General features: G+C 41.5%; 1 protein-coding gene across 10 annotated transcripts in view; it reads right to left on the minus strand.

Moving 5' to 3' along the window:
- Positions 1-1,319: 1,319 nt before the first annotated feature.
- The window catches only part of pcloa (piccolo presynaptic cytomatrix protein a), a 59,911-nt gene continuing 34,522 nt past the window's right edge, over positions 1,320-26,708 (minus strand). For 3 of the 10 annotated variants that reach the window (XM_047574862.1, XM_047574864.1, XM_047574855.1), the window contains exons 7-27: positions 24,259-26,326; positions 22,710-22,757; positions 22,115-22,197; positions 21,917-21,992; positions 20,301-20,426; positions 17,521-17,629; positions 16,954-17,018; positions 16,349-16,533; positions 15,924-15,974; positions 15,656-15,786; positions 13,599-13,625; positions 12,471-12,564; positions 11,971-12,042; positions 11,648-11,891; positions 10,801-11,058; positions 9,490-9,678; positions 8,282-8,423; positions 8,116-8,177; positions 6,612-6,746; positions 4,918-5,063; positions 1,320-4,327 (exon numbers count right to left, since the gene is read on the minus strand). In XM_047574862.1, coding sequence (XP_047430818.1) covers positions 4,184-4,327; positions 4,918-5,063; positions 6,612-6,746; positions 8,116-8,177; positions 8,282-8,423; positions 9,490-9,678; positions 10,801-11,058; positions 11,648-11,891; positions 11,971-12,042; positions 12,471-12,564; positions 13,599-13,625; positions 15,656-15,786; positions 15,924-15,974; positions 16,349-16,533; positions 16,954-17,018; positions 17,521-17,629; positions 20,301-20,426; positions 21,917-21,992; positions 22,115-22,197; positions 22,710-22,757; positions 24,259-26,326 — 4,455 coding nt within the window. In that variant the 3' untranslated portion in view covers positions 1,320-4,183. The remainder of the gene's footprint in view (positions 4,328-4,917; positions 5,064-6,611; positions 6,747-8,115; positions 8,178-8,281; positions 8,424-9,489; positions 9,679-10,800; positions 11,059-11,647; positions 11,892-11,970; positions 12,043-12,470; positions 12,565-13,598; positions 13,626-15,655; positions 15,787-15,923; positions 15,975-16,348; positions 16,534-16,953; positions 17,019-17,520; positions 17,630-20,300; positions 20,427-21,916; positions 21,993-22,114; positions 22,198-22,709; positions 22,758-24,258; positions 26,327-26,708) is intronic. The other 7 variants (XM_047574865.1, XM_047574861.1, XM_047574857.1 and 4 more) reach the window with 6 other exon arrangements.

Below are 26,708 nucleotides of genomic sequence, written 5' to 3' on the forward strand. Positions count from 1 at the left end.
TGAATGATTTGGAGAATGTGTTGTTGTGCGGCGATTCCAGCACTCTGCCTCCCATTAGGAAATTCAGAGCCACTAAATGATGAATGAGCTGAATAAAACGCGATGGTGTTAACTTACCGTGTCTTTTCTGCTAAGGGAGAGTTTATCATGGGAAGCCTGTCTTTTAAAGGATGCGACCGGGCTTTATTTTCCATGAAGGATATGTCTATGTTGGAAAGGCTTACGTGAAAATATGTTGAATTATTGAGCGAATGCTGGATTTGCGGCGTCACCTTCGGGGTTTTGGACTGTCACACTGTTATGACTTATACAGGGAAACATGACTAATCCCGGGATTTTTTCCCACCACGACCAGTCATAATTTCTGCAGGGGGAAAAAAGACAAAATGAAAGCATCTAAGGAGCAGGAAGGACGGGACCAAATGCAGCATTTGGTCCTGTCTTTAACGGATAATGTACCAACAAATGTTAGCATAAAAGCCCCGCATGCACACCTGGTGCTGATTTAGTTCTACCGTGAAGCTTTGCTAAGAGCTGCCACAGAAGGACGCGTCAACAGGCCCCATCTGCACACTCCCACACAGCCTTGAGGACACCTGTGTGGGTGTACCATGGTGGAGTCGGATGTTACCATGAACTACACCGATCAGGCAAAACATTAAAACCAACTTCCTAACATTATGCAGATATCCCTCGTGTTTCCACAACATTTGAGAGAGTGGACCTGGGTCTTCTGGAGGTGTGACAACAGAATGTTGTTAGTGGGGGCCTTTGGGTACTATGGGTTGAGGGGAGGGGCCTCTGTGGATCAGGCTTGTTCCGGTGCATCCCAAAGACACTTGATCAGTTTGGGATCTAGTGAATTTGGAGGCCAGGTCGACACTTGTGGGTATTACATGTTTCAATAACATCCACATGAACGCCAGGTCCAAAAGTTGAGATGGTCAATGTTATTCTCTTCTCCATCAGCGGTTATAATGTTGTGGCTGATCAGTGTACCTGATTCCTGGCTAAAATCAAAGCGGCATGGCGACATCTTGTGGCCATATCCTGTTAGTTCATCACCGCAGAGGGAAGCTCATTATTCCAAATTAAAAGCTTTTAGAGAAGCTGTCCCAGGACCAAAGGGGTTTGAATTTAATGGCTGAAGTGTTAGGGTTAGGGTTAGGGTTGGGCACCTAACCCCTTCAAACTAATTTGTGTATGTGTTTTAATGCAAATGAAATGCAAAGACAAACATGAATACTGATTCCTCTTCTTCTACAATCAACGGTGCATCAGATACGTATTACAAGTAAGTCAATGCACAATAACAATGCTTCATTTGTACTGATATTTAATATTTAGACATGGGGCAACAGCCATTTTTACAGCACATTTTGCATAATTTATCAATACCTCCTGTATACAATCACAAAACCATGACAGTAGATTTAATTTTTTTTTTCCAGTTTACTTACAAGTGAAAAACCAGACAGGTTTTACAAGCAATAATCTTTGTACAGTCAGCATACATCGTCAATAATTATAATAGGTTTTTCCTCATGATTCCCCCGTCCCCTCTCCTCTATTATAACGTTTTGTTCTATATCTTTCTCTACCTCATTCTCGTATTTTTTCTTTAATAGTATCTGGACACAAAAATAGTATGAACCACCAACGAAACATGCAACATCCAGTGTGAGCACATTTAAAACTCTCCTGCAACTACTCGAGTTGTTAAGATAGACTTCTGTGTTAGACTCTGGTGGACCGTTAGTGTTTGGTGTAAAGGGTCGGGTAAATCTGGGTTCCCTACATACAGGCTCCTTCCTCCGTCTCATCTCGCTGCACAGTGACCAAGTCCATGATCACTCTCTTTATTTATTTATTTGATTCTTTTTTTGTCTTTTTTTTTGTCTGCTAAAAGACATATTGCTCCCCAAACCCCCAGTATAAAAAACTATGTATTTACAAGGTTGGAAATAGAGAGATGGCATCTGTGTGTGTGTGTGTGTTATTCACTGTGTGTTTGCGAGAGAGTTGGTATTTTAAGACAGACAACACTTAAAAGAAGAGATATGCATTAGAGCCGATGACATGCATGGACTTGGAGATGCTGCACACACAAGCATGGGGATATAAAACCAAGGAAAAGACACTGGAAAACCGTTTTCAGGTCAGACGTCCACCGATTACAACGCTCTTTATGGTAGTTCCTCGGACACACACTTGGAAAACTCAAAAAGAGGAGTGCACACGTAAAATGAACAGAAACTATCTTTTTCTATTTATTTTTTTTTTCTTGTTTTGTAGCTACGTGGTGCTTTTGTGTGTCCGTGCACAAGGGCGAAAAAGGTTGATTCTCTGAGTTTGAGGCCCTCTAAACGCTGTAAACAAGCACTGGGCTGCGTATAAAACAAAACTTAATTTTTTTTTTTCTTTGCCCATCTGTACACCTGATATGCACTGTAAACAAATATAATACAACGTATGAAACAAATCTCAAGAGCGATAAATAAAGACAAAAAATCGTTGAATAAATAATATTCGAGCAGCTTGTGGAGGACGTGAAAGGACAGCAGTGCAAAAAAAAAGGAAAGGTGGACGTTTCCCCACAAAGTGTCGCGATTTCTGGCGAGTCAAGATACTTCTTTCATACAGTAGATGTTGCATAGAAATCACTCGGATATTTAAGTGTTTTACTGCTAAGTTTAGCTGAAAATGACGAACGAACCAGCTGCACTGTGTCTCGACTGCCACAAAAGACACATTTATCGTAATGGGCACGTTTAAAGACACAAGACTGAGGGTTTGAAGGGACGTCAAGACAAAACAAGACAAAGGGTGATGCTGCAGTAGCCGTTCCAGGAAGCTAATAGTGGTTTTAAAATAGTTTCTGGCACGTTTATCTTTTTGTTCGCGCTTCCCAATGTTGCCTATAATCTCCCTCTCTACTTCCCCACCTTATAATATTTTAAAATTTTTTTTACGTAGCAGGACGTCTGTGTTACATTCTAAGTGAGAAAAAAAAAACAGAAGTGCAAAACACCACAAAAGCGCGCGTTTGTCGGGTCGCCAACGAACGGTGCGGGACTGGCAATGTGCTCGTACCTCACGAAGAAAAAACAAGAGATCTCGTACAGTAAAGCGTCTCACATTCTAAGGGGCGTCGAGGATAAAGAAAATGCCACAATCATCGAGACTCGATTGTCCGTGATAAAGATTTCTATATATCTATTTATATGTGTTAATTCGTTAATGACACTTCACTATATACAACCTTAAAGGTGTTTTTTTTTTGTGCAGAACATGTGGCACTGCAAATAGATAGACTCATGCGCACAATATATATATATTTATAGATATATATATAATGTCAAATTTGATATATATTAATATTTATAATTTATTAAACAATAATAATTTGGTAGAACTTGAAAAGGGTGGGGGACAACATACTTGCTGCTGTTTTTCTGAATTATTATTATTTATTCCTTTTTTGGAATGCTAGGTAGTGTGTTATAAAATATACTTCCTTCCCGGGATAGATTTTTTTTTAATAATAATCGAGGAGGAGAAGACAAAAATGAGAGGACTCTAGCCTAAATATCGTAATACAAAAATAAATAAGAGGTCTCTGTAGTGGAGTCTTCAGTGTTTCATTCCCAAAATGAGACTGATAAAATTCTGCAGATCATAATAAAGCCACGAGGAGCGCCTGTATCTTCAATGGATAAAACATCTAAATAAATAAATCAATAAATAAATAAATAAGTCAGAATCTAAGTGTGTCCGTTCCCTGTATCTGTTAAAGTTTCTCTTCTGTGCGAGTGACTGTGAGAAAAGCGGTGCGTGCGTGTGTTTGTGAATTAAAGTGTGTAATACCTGGTTGATTCCACGCTTCACCTCTGAACTCAACACCTCACCCCCGTCTACACTACTGTACACCGAACGTCCTGTAAACATGTGTTCATTTATCTGTAAACACAAAACTACTTCCTACCAAACATCCCGCGTCACAGAGATCACCATCCGAACTTCACTGAAAGTTATTGGAGAAAGCCTCGATCCGCCCTACGAGTGGATCATTGTTACAGATGTTGAACCGTAGAGTCCCAGAATGTCAGAAACCTCTTGATCCTCTCGAGGTCAGCTTTTTTTTTTATTTACTAATCTTTTTTAATTAAATATCAGTCTCCTCCTATGAGTGGATCTGGGCGGTGCTGGCGAGCAGCTTGTGCCAGCTCACCACTCGCTTGCGTAGGTCGACTTTGTCCAGCCACACATAGGCCTCCCCGATAAGGGTCTTCTTCACAAACTTGCCACCATTGGACACCAGGAACAGCTGGCATAAAAATAACAGTTTATTTTATTGAGCATTTCAAGGAACACATAGGGTTTAGTGTACTTGAAATCTACAAAGCGAAACTTTTGTCACCCACTTCTGGCAGTAACAGAAATTACACAAATTCATATTCAGTTCCTTAGCACCTTCTCTTAGCCCTCTCCATCTAAGAAAAGCCATACCAATGTATTTTTTTCTTGCACACTTCCTGGATTCAGTTCCTGAACTCACAGAACCTGGGTTACATCGGTAACCCCCGTCTTTTGCCAATAAAAAAATCTAATTTAGAACTAGAGGATGCTAGGAAATACAGAAAAGATTTACCTGAATATATGATGCTGATTCACATGTATAAGTCACGCGCTTGTATTTTAAAAACTTTTCTAGCTTTGTCACCATTTCCAGTTATTATTATGCTACATATCTAGCTACATTTTCATATACAAAACAGAGGTATAATCTCTATATAGGTATACATAGGTATATATATCTTTTCTATAACTCTCATAAAATGTATTAAACATTTCTTAAACTGTTTTTGTGTGACTGATTATTAGTTAGTTTTAGAGTACGTCTGTACGTGGGATTACCTGTATTGAGTGTCCGGTGGGGTTCATGCAAAAGCGGAAGGTTTCGTTGAAGGAAGGCTCGCGGTCGTGCCGACACACTCTGGTCTTCTTCTTGATGATCCTTTTCTGGGTGGCGATATTCACCACGTAGAGCTTCACGTAAAGATCTGGGGACACAGACAACACATCTACGTGAACCTGGTATGATCTGATGATTGTCTTTTGGTTGTCTTTTTATTCATGCAGGATTAGATTTGGCCTCAATATGGATTCTTAATCACCTCAAGACCACTAGTTTGCTGCATGTCCTACAGTTGTTTCCTATTTTCTATAAAACAGCTTGAGTATTAAAAGATCTGAGAGGAGCTTTCTGCAGGAAACGCCTTTATTTCTAGAACAATTACTCGGATTTCATTTTTTATTTTGTTAAACAAACCCAGTTTGGTTTTATGCTTCTTTTCTTTTATCTTAACTATGTGTTGTTGCAATCACCACATAACTTAAATTACTTTTTATTAGCTTATAAAAACACGCCTGTTTTCAACTACGCCACAACAATTTGCTTGAGCATAACATTTCAGCCTAGAAATAAACACTCATTCCAACTAAAATCCCTAAATTAAAAGTCAGCACTTTAGGCAATGCATGGTTTTGACATCTGTCATGTTTTTGTGTGTGCACTTGCCAGCATGCGTCCTTTATATAGTTTAATGACAGAATAAATCCACAGAAACACAAACCAAATGCTTTTTATATGGTTTTTATGTGGCCATAAAGAAACATGAGACAATTTACGCAGGTGCTGATGTTCAATAGATTTGTTATAAAAACACACAACGTAATCTAATGTGCAATTATGTCTCGTCAGCGAAACGGACCGCAGTGAAAAACATAACATCCAACCACTCAAACAGTTGAGTTGTGATGTCTGTATTTGTTTCTGTTGGAAAAGTCTAATGTGCAGGACGACTATATATTGTCAATGCAAGTAGAGCTCTTGAAAGTATCGGCCCCATCTGGAAGCAAATACAAATTTAACAAGTGGCAGGCTGCTTGGGCGTTAGGACGTAAATATTACAAGAGAAGATGGGCTGAAATCTGCCTCTCAATGAGGTAGACTGATTTATTCACTCTGCACACCAGAGACATGTTTAATGTTCCCTGCAATCGATCTAAATAATGGTGCATGCGAGGAAAAATAAAGATAAATCGTACTGTCATTAAGCGCTACTTGCTTTACACTGTTTGTGTGTCCGTAGTGGTAGATGCCAGTCATTTCTGTAAGATGTTTATGTCTTCACAAATGAACTACGACTCTCTGAATATTTTTTTTTTTTTTAGCCTTGCACATACACATGCAGTGTATAATACTGGAGAAGTGAAAGTTCTTTAGGGGTATGTGGGCTGGGAAACATTATGACAGCATCACTTTGTTCTGCATTTATAAAACCTGGCAAACAGTTAGCTGTATGTCAGAGCCCAGAACAAGCGTTTGTGTGGGCTTCTCAGCTGTCAAGTGTAAAAGAAAAAAGAAAAAAAACAAGACATGTATCGTTGAAAATCTCTGTACAAGTCCATTTAAATGCCAAGGCTGAAATAAAAGTGATTGCGATTGAATTTGGTTTCTGCTCTGTTTGTTAGCAGGTGAATTATGATGAGTCTAGAAGCATGAGTAGAAATGAGCATGCGCTCTGCTATCAGGTACGTTTCTTTACCAGGCAGGTGGTCTGGAGTCTTGAACTTGTAGGTGATGTTGCGACACTGGAGTATCTCAAGGACCAGGTGCTCACCCTCTGTCTTCACCTCCTTCTTCAGAGCGATCTTTATCTCTCCCATTACCTGGGTCTTACCTGAATGCACACAAATCAAATCAAACAAACACAGGTTATAGCCTAAAAACAGATAATTCTCCCTCCCTCACTCTTTGGAATGTGCTCTGTCAACGTGGGCGCCCTCTACTGGACACTAAATGCACCCACATGATGAGTAATACCAAACACGGCCTGCGAGCAATCACATTTTATTTGTTTAACAAGGATGAGGAGAAGTTATGATGAGGCCTCCCTGGCCTCTGGTTGCCTTGGCAACTGAATAGAAATGGCAGTTTTGAAAGCTGGGTCAACAAGTCCCTTGTAAATGATAAATGCAGCCTGTGTGTGTTTGTGTGTGTGTAAGTGTACATGTTTCACTTGTGATTTGGGGACAATAATCTGTTAACTGTGTTTTAGGGACAAAATAAAGAAAACTTGTAGCAAAACTTATTCATTGTTATTATGAAGATTTAAGAATTGGATAAAGGTTAGGGAGTAGGGTAAGTCTCCAGTAAATGAATGTAAGTCAATGTAATGTCCTCTGAAGTGACGGAAATACACGTGTGTGTGTGTTGCCGAGCGAGAAACACACTGCCACAAAAAGACTGAGAGCAGATGATAAAAATATGAATGTAAAGTGTGATAAATATCCGTATTAAGCTCCCGTCTCACACTTTGTGGAAAGCTCCTATTTGCACCTTTGCATTCGTCATGATAAAATGACTCACAATAGCACTGGGAGAAAGAAGCAAAACAAGCAACTGCAAAGGGATGGAAATAACCTGAATATAGGTGAATGACACATACCATGTCTTTTGTCAAATACACATAGGTAGAACACAATTAGCGAATTCGTAATTCAATTTCACAACCCCTAATGTTTTTCCTTAAAGCTACAGTGTGAAAAATCTGTCTCCCCCTTGTGGCAGTGAGAGTAATTACACAAACACTGTCAACATGTGCGTAAGAGGTACAATCTCTACACTAACGATAATCTGTGTCCTCGCCATCATTCACATTTTTTGCTTTAGACTGTAATCCTTCCTCTGAAGGTTTTTTTTAGAACTTAAGAAACTTTTCTTGGACGTTGCTTAGGTTCTACGTCATTGTTCCTCAGTGATCACCAGAGACAGTATATTCAGAGAACCATGGTTACCTTTGTAACTTTAGGCAATTTCATACTTCACAACAGTTGCTCCCGTCTTCAGGTCTGGCAAACTACCGTTAAAATGATGGTATACTGAGAAATACGGACCAAGGGTTTGAATAGTTATGTATTATATGGAGGTTAAAGATAGATTCTAGAATTTCAGATTTGATTAATTCCTAAAAGTGTGTGTAAAATAACATTAGTGTGATTTATGTTCATGAACACAACAACACACTTAGCAATGTTTATATGCCCAACCTTCCATCTCACTTAGTCCCATTGAGGGTTTCACCGCATCTGTGCCATTTGGGATCTTTCCACTAAAGAAGGAGGAAAAAAAAACATTTAATTACACAACAAACAATGCAAATTATATCACACAATGAAGCAGGCAACGTCTGTAAGAGTTAGCGAACTGACTCACAATCGGGGCACCTGGAAGATGGCACTGTCCACCTCGTTTGTCTCTCCTTCTTCGTCCAACAGGCTGTAGGCGCTGCCACTCAGGCCACTGTCCAGCGAGGCCGCTGTGACCGGGGCGTCACTGGATCTGTAGCTGGAGCGAGCTGTGCAGAGATACGACCACACCCATCACGACAAAGAGAAAGGAAGAAAATTTGCACTCGCGCCGGGTCCAAGAATGTCAATACTAGGGCCAAGAAGCGTTAGTTAATATCTGCAGAAAAAGAAATCCATCATGTTCAACTTGTGTACAACAACTGATGCCACAGTCAAAAAGGAATGCTTGTTTGGAGCACACAAGACTGGACTGTAATGAAAAGCACACACACAACACTGAGGACTAGAAATGAGCATATGGACAAACAGTGGATTTATAATCTTTCTCTCCACAAAGACAAGTTTAAACATAAAGCAGACACATAACTCCAGTTTATGCAGACTAAACAAGAGGCACATAGACACTACTGACATTGTTAGTCATCTAAGTGAAATATTACCATTTGTTTTATATGTCGAACTCATCTTTCACTTACTTTAAAAGGTAAAATTACACAAATATGCGGTTAACTTTATAAAGATGTTTAGGACTATTTTTTTATATATAATATTTAAAAAATCTGCAGAGCATTTTAAGATGTAACTCTTTAAGAAAATGCATGTTTAGGTTCAAATGTTTTAGATTTTAGCTGTCAGAACAGCTGACGAGGCAGTGTGATCGGGCATGAATGGATGTAAGATGCGTGGATGCGGTGCAGAACAGAATCCATGCCGACGCGCTTTTCTTTCAGGCCGCTCAACACAACGTCATCGGGCGACTGCAAACTCTCACTAATAACAGTTCAACGAGGATGTGCCGGTGTTGAATTCCACTGTTGTGATTCACTGAATCACATCCCAGTTTGAGACGCTGACTTCCTGCTATTAGCGAAGTGTGTTGGCGGCCGTTCAGAAAGCGCGTCTCGCTGCATGAATCTCTGGTGATGTGGCTGAGTGCAACTCCCTCTCTTTCTTCCTGTCTCTTTTGTTAGCTTGTGAGACTCCCCCTCTTTCTTTCTGCAGGTGTGCGTTAGTAGTATTGCATCCTCTCTTTCTCTCACTCTCTCTTTCTCTCCTTGCTCCATCTGTGCTTCAGTCACACGACAGAGAGGAGACTCTTGGGCAAACTCTCACCTCCGGTGCTCTGCGGCCTCTCTTCTGACACAGCTTTCCTGAGGGTCAGATGTCTGCCGTCCGCTCTGCTCCCTTTGGCCGACACAATCGATGGCAGGGGAGGCAGCCAATCGGACTGGGCTCTCTGAATGGTGAGCACGCCCACTACGCTGTGTCTCTGGTGCCTCAGTGAGAGGCGGCCTCTTTGGCCTGGACGTGTTCGTTTTCACAGGCAAAGGTCGGATGTCAAGGCGGGGGGTGGGGGTGGGTGGGGTCAACGCCAGGAAACAGAGGTCATGGGGTCGAAGTTCAAGATGGAAGGAGGGAGGAGCAAGATGGAGATTCAGAGAGCGGTTTATCTTCACCATGGCAACCAGTGTGACTGTCAATCACATGCAGCCACAGTGTGCATCGCACATTCGCCCCACCTGCATGTCACTAAAGGGCGGGGTGTGCAGCATCTACTGAGGTGCATCGTGGGTCCGTAGTAGTTGTTTAAACAAGAAAAAAAAAAAAGAAAGAAAAGAAAGGGGGGGTGTATAGCGGACTGCATGCACAGCCATCTCGGTGGAGGAGCTTTGAAAAAGCTGGTCGTTATTTCTTGACAAAAAAAAATAAAACAGAAAGAAAAGCAAAATAATAAAAAATACCAAAAGAGGTTAAGGATATTTAAGGGAGGGGAGAGGGACTGCAGCTTTCTTCTGTTTTAAAAGTCTAAAAGTTGAATCGATTAATCCAAAATATTGAACTGCTAGCTAACTGACTTTTTGTTTTGTGGGAACTGAGATTGGATTTCTTGATTTTCTCATTTCATTTACAGATTCTGAACAGCATCTCCTGTTTTTTTACCATTTTTATCTGTTTACCAAAAAGTCTTCTATTCATCCTGTTAATGTATTTAAACTACAATGCAATTAGTTCTTGTTGGTATATTTATCATTAAATACCAGTTATAGCTTTAGTAGTTAGTTATAGTTTTACTTATTTTATGTTATTTTTTTATCAGTTAAAGGATTTTATTAGCAACCATTAAGCCTCTTCGGGTTCACTAAAAGGAAGTCTGGGAGACAGTGTGCTACTATTCAGGTGAGGTGTTAGCTCTGGATACTTTGAGAGTACATACAGAAGAGAAGCGATGGAAGGTCGACACACTGTGAATACAACAGGGAAGAGGACCAGAGAGTGTGGAGGCTGAGGGAAACCAAGGGCCGAGAAAAAAAAAAAAAAAAAAAAGCAAACCGAAGGAACAGAAAATAAATAACTCAACAGAATGTGGAACAGATGAGTGCGAGGAGGCCATGCTGCGTAGGCTTTATTTGCGTCTTGGTTTACTTGGTTGGAGGCGTTGTGGCGGCGGCTGCTGCTGCTGCGGCTGCTGTTGGGCATCGCCCGTTGCTATGGCAGCGCCTCCGCCGCTTCCATTGCTGCCGTCCTGATGGTGTTGCCGTGCGGCGCTTTTGCTGGAGCGTGAAGCGCCGTGCGAGCGAGAGTGTTGGCTGTGTCCGTGGCTTTGGCTCTGGCCCTCGGACGGGGAAGGCTTCGATGTGCCAGGACTACTGTGACATTTCTCGATAGTGGGCACCTGCGTGTCTAAAACAACCAGATTCACCAAATTACCAAAGGAGCTATCTTTAACTTTAGTGAGCTTAGAGGCTGTTACCGGTTGTTTACCACCTGGGGTGAACGAGTTGCTGGCTAAGGAGGTACTGAATCTAGCCAGCACAGTAACTGCCTTATGAAATTTGTAAGGGATCCTATTTAAATTTGGTTATTTGTCTAAATTAGGGAAGAATTCAAAGCCTTCCACGGCCACGTTACCCTCTGTGTTAGAAGAAAGATTGAGGGAAGCTAAGGCTAGGCCTCTGGGTTGGGTGACATCATGGCAACCAAGAGAACAGACCACGGGAAAGCAAAAAGCATGAAGCAGAAGCTACAATGGGTGGAAAAATGGGCAGAGGAAGGTGCTGTGATACGGGCGATACGGTTGCAAATAGAGAAACAGAGGAAAATACTGAGAGAGAAAAGCAGTTACAAGAGTAGGACAAGAGTAAGAAAAAGAAGATAAGATCAAAGAGGAAGACAGAAACAGGAATAGAGGAGAAGCAGCAGAGTACAGAGGGTTGTTAGGGGATGATGGTGTTTAAGTCGAGCAGGTGGCGGGGAATTCATCGTGTCCTACCCTTGGACGGATCTGGAAAGATCCCGTGGCTTCGGCTCTTGATGACAGATGATTTGGGGGAATCCTGATTGTCATGCGAGGAGCCGGTTTTAGGGGAGGAGTGCTGCGAAGAGGGTTTAGAAGAACCGTGTCGGCCCTGGCTTGAGTGCGAACGTCGGTGGTGTTCCCCCTCGCTCTGCTCCTTGAGGGGGAGCCACCGTGGGACGTTGTCCAGCTGCGCGGTGTTGGACAGGTCAATGAGGACCTAGGGACAAACACGGCAGTTTAACAAACGGGGATTACAGCAACTTAACTATGAAACTGGTACTGCCGCAGGGGGTTACCTCTCCTAAGAAATCATTTGAGGAGCATTTGTCGTAGTCCCACACGCTCACCTCCAGAGTCTTCTTCCTCAACTGGAACGCACAAGTTGACAAATTTGTCATGAATTATATCCCAATCCCAATGTCTTTTGATGCCTATCGTTGGCGTTATTTAACACTATAAGTAACCCACAATGGGTCTTCATCATGGACAGAGTGTTACATGTTTTGTACAGACTCAAGAGACTCAACTTTTATGACAAATAAAGACTCTCACAAGCCATTTACAGTTCTGCAGCCAACGGCTATTTGGAGATAGCTATTCATAGAGATTTTTGTAAGTAATGATGACGCAAGAAGCGGAGCTTGCACCCTCCCAAATTTTATTACATTCATAGAGTCTTCATTGCACGTGTAGCTAGCTACATCCTGCCTACAATGGCTAATAAAGGTGATGCATTTGGTGCCAAGACGCAGCTAGCTTCTGTGTACCTGGGAGTGTCTCTGACCACACACACTACCTGCTCCAGGTGGATGTTCTTGTAGATGACAGTCTGGTTCCACTCAGGGTTGACACTCTTGCCTGCGTGTTTGGATTTTCTCTTGTTTTCGGCACTGGGAGGGTAAGACACATCACAATAACATAGACTCGGTCAGCATGCATGTAAAATGGCCTGCAGGTTAGCGGACCACCACACTGTAGTAAGCACAAGATATTAAAAGTAGGGCACAATGTCACAGTAGAGGGAAGAGAATGAATGTGATGCACATTGTTTTGGATGGTAACAACGTATGGGCCTACGTGCATGGACGGCAAGGTACGATGTCAGGGTGGACTGCAAAAAAGTCCATTTTGGTATCCATCAAGTCATTTAGTCTTAAAAAATGTTTCATGTCCTAAAATAATAAATGTATTTCACTAGAACAGAAGTGTCAGCAGCTAAATTGGTAATTAATTCTGCCTAAGACACACATAATTAACCATAATTAACCATAATCAACTGTTCCACAAGACTTATTGGAACAGAATTAATGACTTGTTTAGATGGATGGATGTTTTTTGCAGTGTGAAGGGTTTGGTTTAAGACTGAAGTATACGAGTAGGTCTGTAAGCGTTAGTTCGGAAGAGACAAGAACAGTCTACTATATACTGGAAAACAATGGCATGAATGCGGACTGCAGAGCAAAATAAAAGGAGTTGTGTAGTAAATGTGGGAAGCCGCCGAGGGTGCGGTACGATGTTGGGGCACAATGTAGGACATTATTGAGGGATTTAAATCACAAAACATGGACAAACTAAAGGGTGTCAGGGTCAATGTTAGGGTTTCAAATTACGATGGTTAGGAAAAATGAACAGCACAGGGGAATATCAGTTTATATGTATTAGGCGAAAGAAATTGTTAAGACTATTTTCCTCTTAGCTTAAATGCAAAGGAACTTTTTAGTAGAACGGAAACGTATGAGTATATCAGGACTAAAGGGAAATAGTACATTGGTGCCAGGGTGAAGGTGGGAGTTAGTGGGACAGAACGATCAAAGGCTTCCAATGAGTTAGGAAACAACCTGGCCTTTTTGTTACCTTGGCTAAACTGACAACCAATTATTCAACCAAAACAGAACCAAAGTGCCAAAGTGGGCAAGTCACATACCTTGCGTTCTGGACAACCATGACCTGACTGAGGGGGTCCAGCATGCATTAAATATAGAGAACAACATACAGAAACAATAGTCAGAGGGAGCGTGGGGGGGGTCAAAGAGTGTCTGTGGACTGGGAGTGCATACGTGGGCGGGGGGAGATTTAGGCCTACTGTGTGGTTTATGAAGTGTGGGGCAAATGTGGGGAACTGCGGTGTGCTGCAGCAGTGGGTTGAAATTATAATTATGAATTGCATGTATGTGTGCTTAGAGGACTTTCAGGTCATGTGATGTATCCTTCGGCAACCATAGTGGAGATCTGCCACTCATGGGTTAGAGTCAATATCTGATTGCATTTATATATTTCCTTAAGTCGATCGTTCGATTAGGTAGGACCTATAATTTTATATGTAAACAGAAAATATACCTTACCAACTAATATTGGACATCTAGTAGACAGATGGACTTTAAAGTTCCCATAAAATGGTTGCTGTAAGAACGCTTGTTGAAAAGCTTACTCACTGTTCCTTCCTAATTTAGTCCAAAGTCTAATCCATCAGTGCTACTGGGAGGGACGCCAAGATCAGAGCAAGCATTTCACTGGATGCAAAATTGGTAAACGCCCCCTTATGCAGGAAGAGTCACTTACATTTTTAGATTACTTTCCACAAAATAAATGCTGCCATCAAGGAGTGTCATTGCTATGGGGTAGGAGGGCCTGGTCTGATCTAGGTGGGTGGTGCATGTCACAAAAATGCCAAGTCCAAAAGTTCTGTCACAAGATGGTAAATGATGTTTACTTCCCCTGTGAGTAGTCATAATGTTATGCCTGATTGGTGGACAGTGCTCCATATATCATGGAAAAAACACCCGACAAACATTGAATTTGATCTCATGGGAACTTTAAATGTGAAATATGAACAATTAGCGATAGTTTTCTTAGCAGGTTGTAGTGCTATGATTGATACTGATATGATTCCTGGAGAACAACACATTCTTTAACCTCTGCAAAGCAAGGTGTTGTGGGTAGTTGTAGGTCAGGCGAACTGGGGAAACGTAAATCCAACTTTGTATACTTTGACCTGTTACTATACACTACGTTCACAACGTATAACGACAAGTATTTTTGTCCTCATTCATGGTTGCTGTGTATTAGGCCACTGCAGGAGCTCCACGTGGTTGCCAGGAGACCTATTATGCATCTGAAAAGCCTCCGTATGAATTACACTTGGCGCTGATAGCTGTGAGGGTTCATGTATACACACCAGGCGTATACACGGGAACGTGCACACATAAGCTTAGGTGTGCGTGTTTCCGTAACCGCTTCCGGTAAGTTGGCTGCCGCGCTTGTGGCTGCCTTTAGCTGCGTTAGCCCCGGTCCAATCTACCACTCACAAGTGTGTTAGAGTGACGACTAAAAAAGCCCAGAGCCGCATATATTTTTTCTACATTCAGCTGAAATGATGCCTGGAAAAAAAAAAAAAAAAAAAAAAACTCTCTCGAGGGGCCTCATCACATACAGAAGAGAAGGTGGGAGTCAACTGCATTACAGCGCAATCACAGTGAGAAGGGAGCCCTGGACTTCAGAGGGAGTGTGGATCGTGTTGCAAGTAAATACGAGAAATATTGATTTTGACTGCACTCACACCTACAACAGAAAACCCATCAATGGGGGCAAAAGGGGTGCGCTATCAACCTCGTATTATTTACATAATGCTTGTGTGTTTTGGCAGCGATAAGGAGCTGATGAGTTCATACAAAAGTCCTTCGGAGCAACATTAGAAAAGATGTGACGAGCCTACAGATGTGCAGTAGTGAACCAGTGCTATGAAATTGATATCAAAGAATGCTGCACACTGAAAGATGTCATGTTAAGCTGAAATCAATAGTAAATCGACTTTAAAATGAACGGAAATTAGGTTTGAGTTTTTTAAAAAAAAAAAAGTGTCTGTCTCCATAGACATAAAATATCTTTTAACTCCAACTTCCCCTATCTGTACACCTCCCATTTCTTTTATTATTTGCATCCCCGTTCCTGTTCTCCACTAGTCAAGTTGTACTCCTGACTCACCCTCTCCCCGGCAGGAGATAGACTTTAACGAAAGGGTCGGAGTAGCCATTGTTGTCCCGCGCTGCGAGGTTTCTGGCCTGCAGGACATGAACGATCAGGTTGCCGAGCTGCTTGTCGTAGTGGATTTGCAGCTGCGGACAGAAGCACAGATGACTTAACAGTGGGTTCAAATGCATTTGGGGGAAGAAGCTTTGGGGGAGGAAGCAGGACGCGAAAAGGAAATTACAGAACTCTCAAGCCTAATTTAACATTACATCGTTTCACACACCTGTATCTCTCCAGAGATGGGGTGGGACTGGGTCTTCGTTCCCTCTGAAGTCTGCAGGAGATGAAAGTATCTTAGCTTAGATATTGCATGCAAAAATCTGTAGGTGGGTAGTTTGTGTGTACTGGTGGGCGTTCAAAATTTGCTGGGCTGTACTTTATGCACTGCTTGAGGCTACATAAGTTAAACTCCAAGAATAAATGCATCGGTATTCATTTTGCATAAGTTTGAACTTGCAAAAAGGAGCAACCTACAACCTTATTATGTTCTTTTAAATTTCATGTTCGGACTGCGGTGCCAATATATTTAGCTCGTAGGTTGTTAAACACTCGGGGAAGTGCTAGCATAGCCTGATAATCAAACTGTGCAGCAACACAATAATCAGGATTTTAATAGCGCGATATAACCCCCTTGCCCCATCGACTCGCCTTGCTGCTGTGGCGTTTCTTGCTGACGGAGGGGGATCCCGGCTGCCCGGGACTCGATGTCGCCGAGGTGTTGGCGGGCAGACTGGAGGACGAGGTGGATGTGGGAGCCTGCTGCTGCGACACTTTCTGCAGCTCAGCCGCCAGCTGCTTGGGATCAACACCCGGAGACCTGGGGGGCCTGTCCCCTAGAGGGTTCATACATAAAGCCAATGGTACAGATTATTAATGTACTTACACAGACCCACGCAAGCAAAATAATGAACGTTGACTAGCACCTGTGCACACCGTCTAGAGTCTGCTTCTTTAGCTTCTTTCACTGATGCTGAATAATGAACAGAAAGCTTCAAGCTGAATATTAAAGCACCAAATCATGGGATTTTGGGCTACTCATAATGGGTCAGTGTAATGCAGACAGACAGAAGAAATAGGCCACAGACATGCATGAGTGAACCTGACAGAAATAAATGAGTCATAGACAAGAGCTGAGATGAGCAGAGTCTAAAAATTACAAGAGGCGAAATTGAATTAGGAAACACCAAGAAGGCAGGGCTGGTGGTGGAGAGGAAGTCCTAACGTTAGGGTTGGCTTAAAGTACCGTTACTCACCTTTGCTGGGCTCTTGGAAGTCCAGGTGATGGGAACCCTCAGACTCAGCCAACATGTTGAGATCACTGAAAAACAAGGAAATTATGTTTTACACAACTCTGAAAGTCTGGTATGCTTCCTATGTATATAGTGCATATTTATTTCTATTTCTTCATATTACTATATGCTTATACTGTCAATTTACTGTATATTATATGTTTTTAATTTTTCTATTCACTATTCTATTCACTATGCTTTTCAAGAGTGTTTTTCTTTTTATATGTAACTGAGCCACTATGACCAAGCAATTTCCCTTGTAGATCAATGAAGTCTAAGTCTAGAAATGACAAAAACAAGACGGGAAAGATAGCAGTCATGAATAAGTTTTAAATATTTGATACGTGAAATACGAGAAAAGAGAGAACAGAGGCATTGAGGAATTTGAAATTAAGCAATGATCTGATTAGAAAGTGGTCAAAAAGAATGATTCATTCATTTGAGACGAGCTGAAGGAGGAACGCTGAATATGGCATGTTAAAAAATAGAGTGCGGGAGAGAAAAATAGAAAGTGACATGGACTTTACTCACAGTCTGACACACACGTCTGCCTCGTTACACGGCTGTCCGACGAGCCCTTGTACCTCTTCATAGGTTTTCCCCGTCAGAAGAACACCATTCCACTCCAGGACTTGCATTCCTGGACACCACCACACCCAGGAAAACAACCGAAAAATAGAGTCTGGTCATTGATTTGGGTCTTTTTTTCCACACCCCATACTCCGAACAGAAGAGACATTTCACTTCAAACGCAGCAGGAAATCAAAGCTTTTTAAAGAGGATCAATCCATTCACGCTAGAGAGAATAACCGACCGGTTCAGCATCTAGAACCCATTTTTTTTGGTTTAAATTCGCAGCAAGAAATCTCTTTGGTGAAAACAAGCTTTGATTTCTGCTCGGCCGACACGGCGAGATAAATGCCGGTGGCAGCCCAAACAGCAGCTGTGTGACAAAGCTGCTCATGGAGCGCTCGGGCACAAACAGAGTAAAAAATAAAAAAAAAAGTCAGAAATAAAACTATAATTTGCAGGGCAGGATCTGGAGAGAATATAATCCCCAATCAGATACAGTTACTCTAATCCACCCTAGCAATGACACATGTCTCATAGAAAGGGTTGACACATTATTTAGATTTATTTTAGCAAGCAAGACTCATATGAAATCCACTCAGCACCGCAAACCCACCAAAACACAACCTGCACCGTGGCAGGACTTACACCGATGGAAACAGCTCATCAAGAGGGTCCTCTGTTTGCGTCGATACTCTCGGGCTGCATGTGTGAGTGGAATGGAAGCCGCACTTTAACACTTGACATCATCGATCAAATTGGTCGCTGCAGACTCGGAAAGCTGCGTTTCAGCGATCGGACGCAGAAATGTTCATACACACAGTCCGTGTCTGTCCCTGTGTGACTCTAAGCCTCTACGCACGTTGACTCTGAAAAACGCACCGGACAGAGTGCGGAACCGAAGGGCTTTACAGCCGTTCCGCTCAGTGATGGTGACAGGGTTATGGGTGTTCTCATGGCTGAGTTGCCCTTGATGCTAACAACACCGCAGATGTGCCTTGACTCTTGGACTCAAGCAGTAAACAACAGTTTCAGTCTATACATGAGACAGAGTACAGAAGAGCCGTGGCAATGTAAGGATACAAAATACTAAGAAGGAATAAGAAGTTAGCGGAGAAGCCTGTTGAATGCTCTGCTCTCTGACTTCTAGTGTTTAAACCATGAGTAGATTTTCAATTAAGGATAAATTTCATTATTTAGAAACAGCACCCCATAGCAGTGACACTCAAGGAGTGTCACTGCTATGGGTGGGGGTCGCTGGTCTGGTCTAGGTGGGTGGTATATGTCTAAGTAACATCCAGACTAATACCAGGTACAAAAGTTTCCCAGCAGCAACACTGTATGGTCACTATTATTCACTTCTCCTGTCAGTATATAGTATATGCCTGATCGGCACATATTCTTTTTTTCCAATATAACTTTTTCTTTCAGTTCAAGTAACTTTTGTTAAAAAAAAAAATCAAGGCCATTTGTCTGGAAGGGTTTAGATCGATGTTTTCCCTTTTTTAAAACAGGTCTCCCAGGAACCCTTTAAGAATGCCCTAAAGTAGCATAGAGAGAAATAGAGGAAAAAACTAAAAGATGTAACAGAATAAATAAGGAACTGTACGACACTAGATGGATCGCACACACTATGTAGCTCCACAAGGGGCTGGGATATTTCTCTCTTGTGGCAGCTTTTAAAAGACTCAGACCACAGCCTTACAATTGCTCAGCTACCTCGGTGTGACTACGAGTAGCCAGATGGACTGGGAGGGCAACAGGGTTAACTGTTCCCAGAGTCCCCCCTCATGTCAAATCAATAACACCTCATGAAATGCATTCCTGTTAAAATACCACACACCATGGTGTACGGGTGAAACCACAGGTGATACATCTGTGGGTTAGTGCATAATGGACACTGGGTGAAATAGCTAACTAGCATTAGCATAAAGTGCTTTTTCTGGGAAAAAAGCTGCACCGTGATGCTTAATAAGTGCTTTTTCCAAGCGTTCTCCATGAGTTATACCTTTTGTTTGTCATTTCTCATGAGCAAATGTGAGTCATGGTCTATCGCCTGAAGGTGTCAAAATTAAATGCAAATCCCGAGCTTTGTTATACTTCTTAGATTTAGATGATACAGTTGTATGTTAAAGCCCACAGCAGCCATGTTTGCAAATATTATTGTTATTTTTTTTAATACCAGCATGGCCTCATAACAAATAATCTCACTTTTAACTATTTTATTTATTTATCATGATTAAGCAAGGTTTTGTTTTCTCTTGGAGAAAACAAATGCCTCGGCCTTCAAGATCGCTAGCATGACCGTAGGGTTTATAGCTGAACAGTAAACACGAACAAATAATAGTGAATACATCGTCCACACATTTCCACAATTCTTGTGTGTATGTGGTAAGTACAGAACTACAACCAGATTATGTAGTTAGCTTAGCTTAGTTTAGCTTAGCACAAAGCCTGGTAACAGTGGGAAATATAACTTGGCTCGATTCAAAGGTTGGCTGGCCAACAGAACATAACCCTTACAACTAGAATTTCATCGTTGTTCTTGGTTTTAGGTGTGTCTGAACAAAAACACAATGAATATTGTTAATTTAAGCTGCATGGAAATTGGTTGGACAGGCCCACTTTCCACTGAGCTGGCTCCTACTGTTAGCTTAAATGGTTTCTTTACGCCTACAGTTCCAGCTGACTGCAACATTTCTTTGGTGCAAAGTGAAGTCTGATTTATTAACAGGTCTTACCTTCAAGAATCTTTCCTGTTTGTTCTGCAGCTCCACCAGGTAGGACTTTGGCAACATAGGCTCCAATGTCTCCGTTACTGCCAGGAACCTCTTTTCCTCCAACTATGCGGATACCCAGACCATTTCCTGTTCAGGCCCCAAAAACATGAAAAAATAAAGCTGAAAGGAAATGTGTAATAAGAAACACAAACTTTTGAAACTGTCACGCAGGTAAGCTAGCAAAGAAGGAGAGATTGGGTAAGTAGAAGCCAGTTGGTGAGAAATTTTCCCATTTTCACATGAAGAGTCGGCTAACTTTTGTGGTAAATAGGCCCATCTCAAACTGTGACCTATGGTCGCAACATGTTTGCTGACCTTTTCAGTAATTTGGAAGTATAGAGTTTTCTTTGTAATTGTCAAGGAAAAGGTCTCCTTTCACTATGAGTTTGTGTTTTTTCCACTAAGTTAGATTATTGTGGCACTCGTTAGCTTGCTATACTGTCGTCTTCGGTAGTTTCTAGACACCAACAGTTGGCTCGCAGGTGTGTGTGCTAATGAATGAATTCTCCACGTGAATGAATTTTGTACACACGACTTCCCATGGGTTCACATGTTCTATTTGCAATAGCTCCAACTGGCCTTAGCTAATGTTAAAAATTAATTCCCTAGCACCTACATTGATTTTTAGCATCAACTCTAATGGAGTACTGTTTAAGACACTTAGCTCCGTGGTTTCACATAACAAAATGAAGTGAGAGCTTGTCAAGCTATTTATGAGACAAAATGGTAAAACACCAGGTGAAGGTTATTAGCTCAGCATGTTGTCTTTGCCCCCTGGGATTCATTAAGCCTGTGATAGAAAACTCCACAATTTTCTCTATAGATGGATAATTAGTTATATTTAGATGCTAATCCAAAGGCAATCATACTCCACACACTAATATGTAGGTCAGTTTGCTCATCATCTTAAAGGGTCATCTTAATTTCCTCTGTCTCTGAAGAACAGTGCAGACAACAGTGTGCATGCTAGCCCCTCAATCACTTTTCTCTACACACAAAAAAAAGCCGTCAATTACAAAGAACCAGAACTTCACTCACTAATTACACATTTCTGCATGGTTAAAGGGACATGACCTTAATGAGTGAGGCAAACTGACTCAGTTTGACACTCATAAATAAACTCCTTCCTTTGTGGGCCATGCACGAGGTAATCCAGAGTTTGAGGGATGACTGATGAGTGTGGAAAGGAGCCAAATCAAAAGAGAAGCCAGGAAATGAAATGTCTTGCGTTGAGCCTGGAGGAATGGAGTGATGGAATGTAATGGCAAGGGAAGTGACTTGACTGTTTGGCACGAGCATCTAGCGAATAAAACGCATGAAGCATACTAGTCATGCTCTGTAGGCCTAATGAGATTCTTAATAATGTGTACATTTTATTCCTTTTAAATAGTTTGATTATTTTATGATAATTATTCATAATATTATGCATAACCAAAGGAAATCTGCATCTACGCTGTAAGCAATTCAGATTTGATGGAATAAAGCAGTGATTCTGATACTTGAATGTAATGCATGCAGAGCTGTCAATAATGCATCCTGCGTTAGCATGGAGCTGCTAGTAAATGGAGGTACTTTACCTGAGACACTGCGGTCTTTGGGATCCCTCTGCAGTTTGACCCTGAGGTGAGGGAATGGGTAATATGGGCCTTTTCCCTGTTGCCCACACACAATAGCGAAATTTTAAGCACTTTGAGTCACCATGTGCACACCTAAATATAGTACATCCACATGCATATTAGAATTACATCGCAGTGTGTATGTTTTTCCTGTTTCACCTGTCTCTTCTCCTGTCCATTCTCTGACCGTCCATCTCTTGGTTTGTCAAACCAGTCTGTCTCTTCTCGTCTGAGGTGGTAGGCTTCAAGAATAATAATAAAAAAATACAAAAAGCACTGCTTCAAAACCAGTCGGAGAAACTGGACTGCACTGCATGTGAGAGCGTGGGTTTCGGGTAATGAAAAAATGGTTACATGCCAATAAGCAAAATTGTGTTTGTGAAAAGTGAAACGTAATTAGTGCGAAAAATATGTGGAAGCCACAAAGGTCAAACGAAATTTGAATTTGGATTTATTTTTCCATAAGAAATAAGAAAATGATGCCAAGACGCAGAAAAAATGCCGTTTGAGAGTAATTAGTATTAGTAGAGTAGCATCATTTAAGTCTATGATGTGAGAACTGTATGAATGTAAATGTTGGGTATGTGTATATCACTAATGATTAAATTACTTTCAAAACACATTAAACACTAAAAACGTCACAAACCTCCCCAACATTTAGGCATATGTTCATGGTGATGTGCATTTTATTTGTGGTGCAGGTTAATATAGTTAGAGTTAGATAGATAACTAGAGAACTGAACTAATACTCTACCATTGGGTGCATCGTCTCTGTTCAAAGCCATCAGGGATTCACTTAGGGCTGGAATCAAGGCAAATGGGTTTACATTGCAAAATAATGGGATCCATAGGAATCAGTTAACAAGTACTTGAAACATTTAAACCATAAATATTCTTACTAACTTAAACCAAGACATTTTGTCATTTCTCCTTTGTCCTCAACTTAGAAGCTGTGCTGCTTTGTGGAGGCTTTATGGAGGCACTTTTTAAAAACACACAAATTACTTTCACAGAGTTTAGTAATAGCTGAAAGTGTAGGCACTGTTTGTATTTAATGTTTTCAGATGGCTTCTCTCTTTCCTGGTGTAATTAAAAGCTCTTAATCAAGTTGACAGAAACTCTTTGACTGCAGCTCACAAGCTTTCACTTATAGAAACTGATGACAAAAAAATAACAGACCGTTTGCTAAGCAAAATTTAATTAAAACAATCAGATTTTCTGTAATGTACTCATATAATGAGTTGTTTCATTTGATAGGATTTTTTCCTGTTTTAAAAAAAAAAGTTGCAAATTACAGCCACAGACAAATCGCAGCACACAAAAGCAAATACTCAAGACGAGACATGCAAGTTAAAGTTTTACATTTATTACACACAAAGTGTTGAACCACACACCATGCATTTCAAACAGAAAAATATACAAGGTCCCTGTACTGTGACAACAGCATCCTGTTTTATAGTATTTTTATCTGAGAAAGTCAAAATACTATGGTAATATTTGTCATATTTACTTAGGATTCATAACAACTTTAACCCACACATATAATTAAAAACCTAAGTTCTATCACATTTTTAAATATCCACATTACAGATTAGCTATCAATATATATTTGATGTACTAAATATATATCACCATAAACAATTAACGATAATTTTAAAGAGCAAATTTAAAATAGGTTCAGTTGAAAGAAATCTGGACCAATTGTGTAAATTTTGCAAGTGGCAGAGGCACTTTTTCAGTGTATCACTTGTGGGGAAAACATTTTCTGAACCTGACTAAAATTTGGGATTAGTCTGCTACTGTGCCCTAGGTATTGTGTTTAGTATTTCAAAGACTGTGATAGTCTTCTAACCAATTGCATCAGCTAAAGGTGACAATATGCTGTAAGTAAAATATGTGAGTATTATTTGATGCTCCCACATAATATAACTTCACAGGAAGTTAGATTTTACGGGGTCATGCAGTGAAATTGGTTTATCTACAAAGAGACAGAAACACAGTGCATGCATAAAGAGCCTATAAGACAAAGGAAACTTCACAAAGGCATGCATAGACACCAGATGTCAACATACTGACTAAGTGTACTGATCCCAGAAAATGAAAAGAAAACACCTTCACTAAAGTTAAGGTTGAACACGATAACACATTAACTTTACTAATAACATGCAGAATTTGAATTAATATACACAAACTAAACATTATCCAAACATGCAAATCCATGCCAAACAAACCATAATCAGACACTCGGAATGATGAAACACTGAAAAGGGAAAGACTGATGGTGCGACAAGTATGCTTTTTACCTTCACTATCTGACATGGTGCCCTGAAGGTCATCCAGCAGCACATAACCCCTACCCCTGGTTGGCTCTTCCCTGATATGTTGCTGCTGCTGGGATTCCTGCAAAGACAGGCAAGAACCAAACTGGTCCCTCGAATCAGCTGAGATGGGGGGCAGAGGTCCTGCCGATGCACGGGCCATGCCCATAGGCTGCCCAACTGGGCTCAGTGGACTCTCTTCCTCTGAGTTTTGGGCTACTATGGGTATTCGGCCACGCCCACTTTGAACAATCGGAAGGCTAGTTGGTTTAGTGCGACCAGAGGGGGTTTGATAACTTGGCACATCTCCAGATGCTTCACCATCTCCTTTAAGCCTCAGCGAAGAGCTGGATGGGTCCCTCTTGATAGACAAGTCCAGACCATAGCAAGATGTGGGCCTAGATGAGGGTCTTGAGCGACTACCACTAGGATAGGCAGAGTCCAAGCCCAAGCTCTGGCCTAAGTTTAGAGACCCAGCCAAGTTGGCACCCAAGGTGGACCCGAGATACTTTTGCTGCTCTGCAATATTCTTACGAAGGCCAAAGGTAATCTCATCCTGCATGAGCCGACTGGATCTTGGAGATGCACTAGTTGACCCCAGATAGCTGGTATAGTCTGTCTCCAAACCCCTGCTGTCTGTAATAGAGGAATACTTGGAGGAGATTTTAGGATCTAGTAGTGGAGTCTTGTGTTTTTGATACAACATAGATGCTGGGAGTTGTTTAGCTGCCTGCTTCTCAAGAGTAAGTCGACTGATGCTATACTTATCTGTCTTTGGGTAATGTCTTTGGGAGTAACTAGAAATGCTAGTGCTTGGAGTATAGTAGTGTTGAGAGAGACCTGTCAGTTGTTCTAAGTTTTCTGTCCCACCCGTACTTCTCCTAAACTCTTGCTTGAGCTGCTGTTTCAGAAGTTTCAGTTCATAGGGTTCCTCCATTGTATCCTCTTCATCAGGGGTCTTTCCAAATGTATGGAGTCTGGAGGTGGATCCCAAATAGTCAGTAGACCCAAGATCTGCAGCACTCCTACGCAGCAACTTCTCTGCCTTAGCCAGCTCTCTCTCAGCCAGACTATAAGATGAAGACAGGCCTGTGGAGCCTTTAGCTAGTTCGGCAGCATCTTCAAGGAGCATGTAACTCCGAGGTGTATGGTGATCTACATCTGTGTAGTAGGAATCTGATACTGCTGACATTGGGCTACTTGCTATACTTCCCACCTCCAAGGCTCTGAGGTCAAGGTGGTTGCCATATTTGTCATACTTGACCCCAAGGTAGGCTGATGATGTGGGATCAGGCTGACGGCTTATGACATCATATTTAGTTGCATCCAGTTCTGAGAGTAGAGCTGCTTGTCTTGCAGCTTTCTGTTGCAACAAAAGCATCTGGTGGTAACTCTGCTGTTGAGAGGTAGTGAGCGAAGGGACAGAGGAGTAGATCGAGTGAGACTGGTAAGACTGGGGAGTCTGGTAAAGAGACTGCTGATATTGCGTTTGATTGTACTGGTACTGGTATTTTTCATATTCATGTTTGGTTTGAGGTGGCTCGAAGTCATCTAGTTCTGACTGAGGAGCTGTCCTTGGACGTTCTAAACCATGACTTTCAATCTCCTCGTCTTCACCAGCGCCAAGTCCACCTCTAGTCTCTCTTATGTTACTAACCTCACTGTCTGACATGTAGTCTCTATCTTCTGCAACACTCTGTAAGTAGGCCCTTTCCCTCTTTTCTCTCTCCTTCAGTAGTGCATCTTTTCTACGATTAATTCCCATCTCCAAGTACCTAAGCTTGGCATCTATCTCTTTCTCCTCTTCATCCAATTCTGCTTGTCTTTTGCGGAGCTTGGAAGACTCACGCTCCACTAGATCTAGCTCACGATCAATGTCTTGCAGGATCTTGGCACGTGCCATGTTGGAGTTACGGCACATCCGACGGCGGGCAGAACCAGTACTGTAAGCTGTTTGGCCAGTGGTTGTTGATTCATCCTCTGATGGTGGATTGGGGAGAGTTCTTTTCACCTTCTTTTGAGTGCCTGTTGGTGTGCCGCCTGAGCCTTTCCCCTGTAAGAAAAAAAGATTACTGTTGTATGACTTCAAGGAGCCATTAATTTACATAATGCTGACAAAATTAATTGTTGTAGAGTGCATGAAAACACAATTTACTCTTCACCTTTTATGTGTCCAAGTAATATCTTTGCCCACTACGATTACAAACTACACACAAACTTACACATTTTATTCTAAAAAATAAGTAAATTATTCACATGCAACCTCTATGGATTTCTGGCAGTATCCTGCAGTTTTCCTGCAAGCTTTGCTTATTTCCCATCTGTTTATGCATGTATGAGATTCTCAACAGTGATTTGCCCAAGCAGAAAACTAAATTCTACAGCCTACAGTATTTTATAGAAGAAGAAGAAAAGCTAACCAAAATTATTAACCA

The sequence above is a fragment of the Mugil cephalus genome, chromosome 22 (assembly GCF_022458985.1).
Source record: "Mugil cephalus isolate CIBA_MC_2020 chromosome 22, CIBA_Mcephalus_1.1, whole genome shotgun sequence".
Classification (NCBI taxonomy): domain Eukaryota; kingdom Metazoa; phylum Chordata; class Actinopteri; order Mugiliformes; family Mugilidae; genus Mugil; species Mugil cephalus.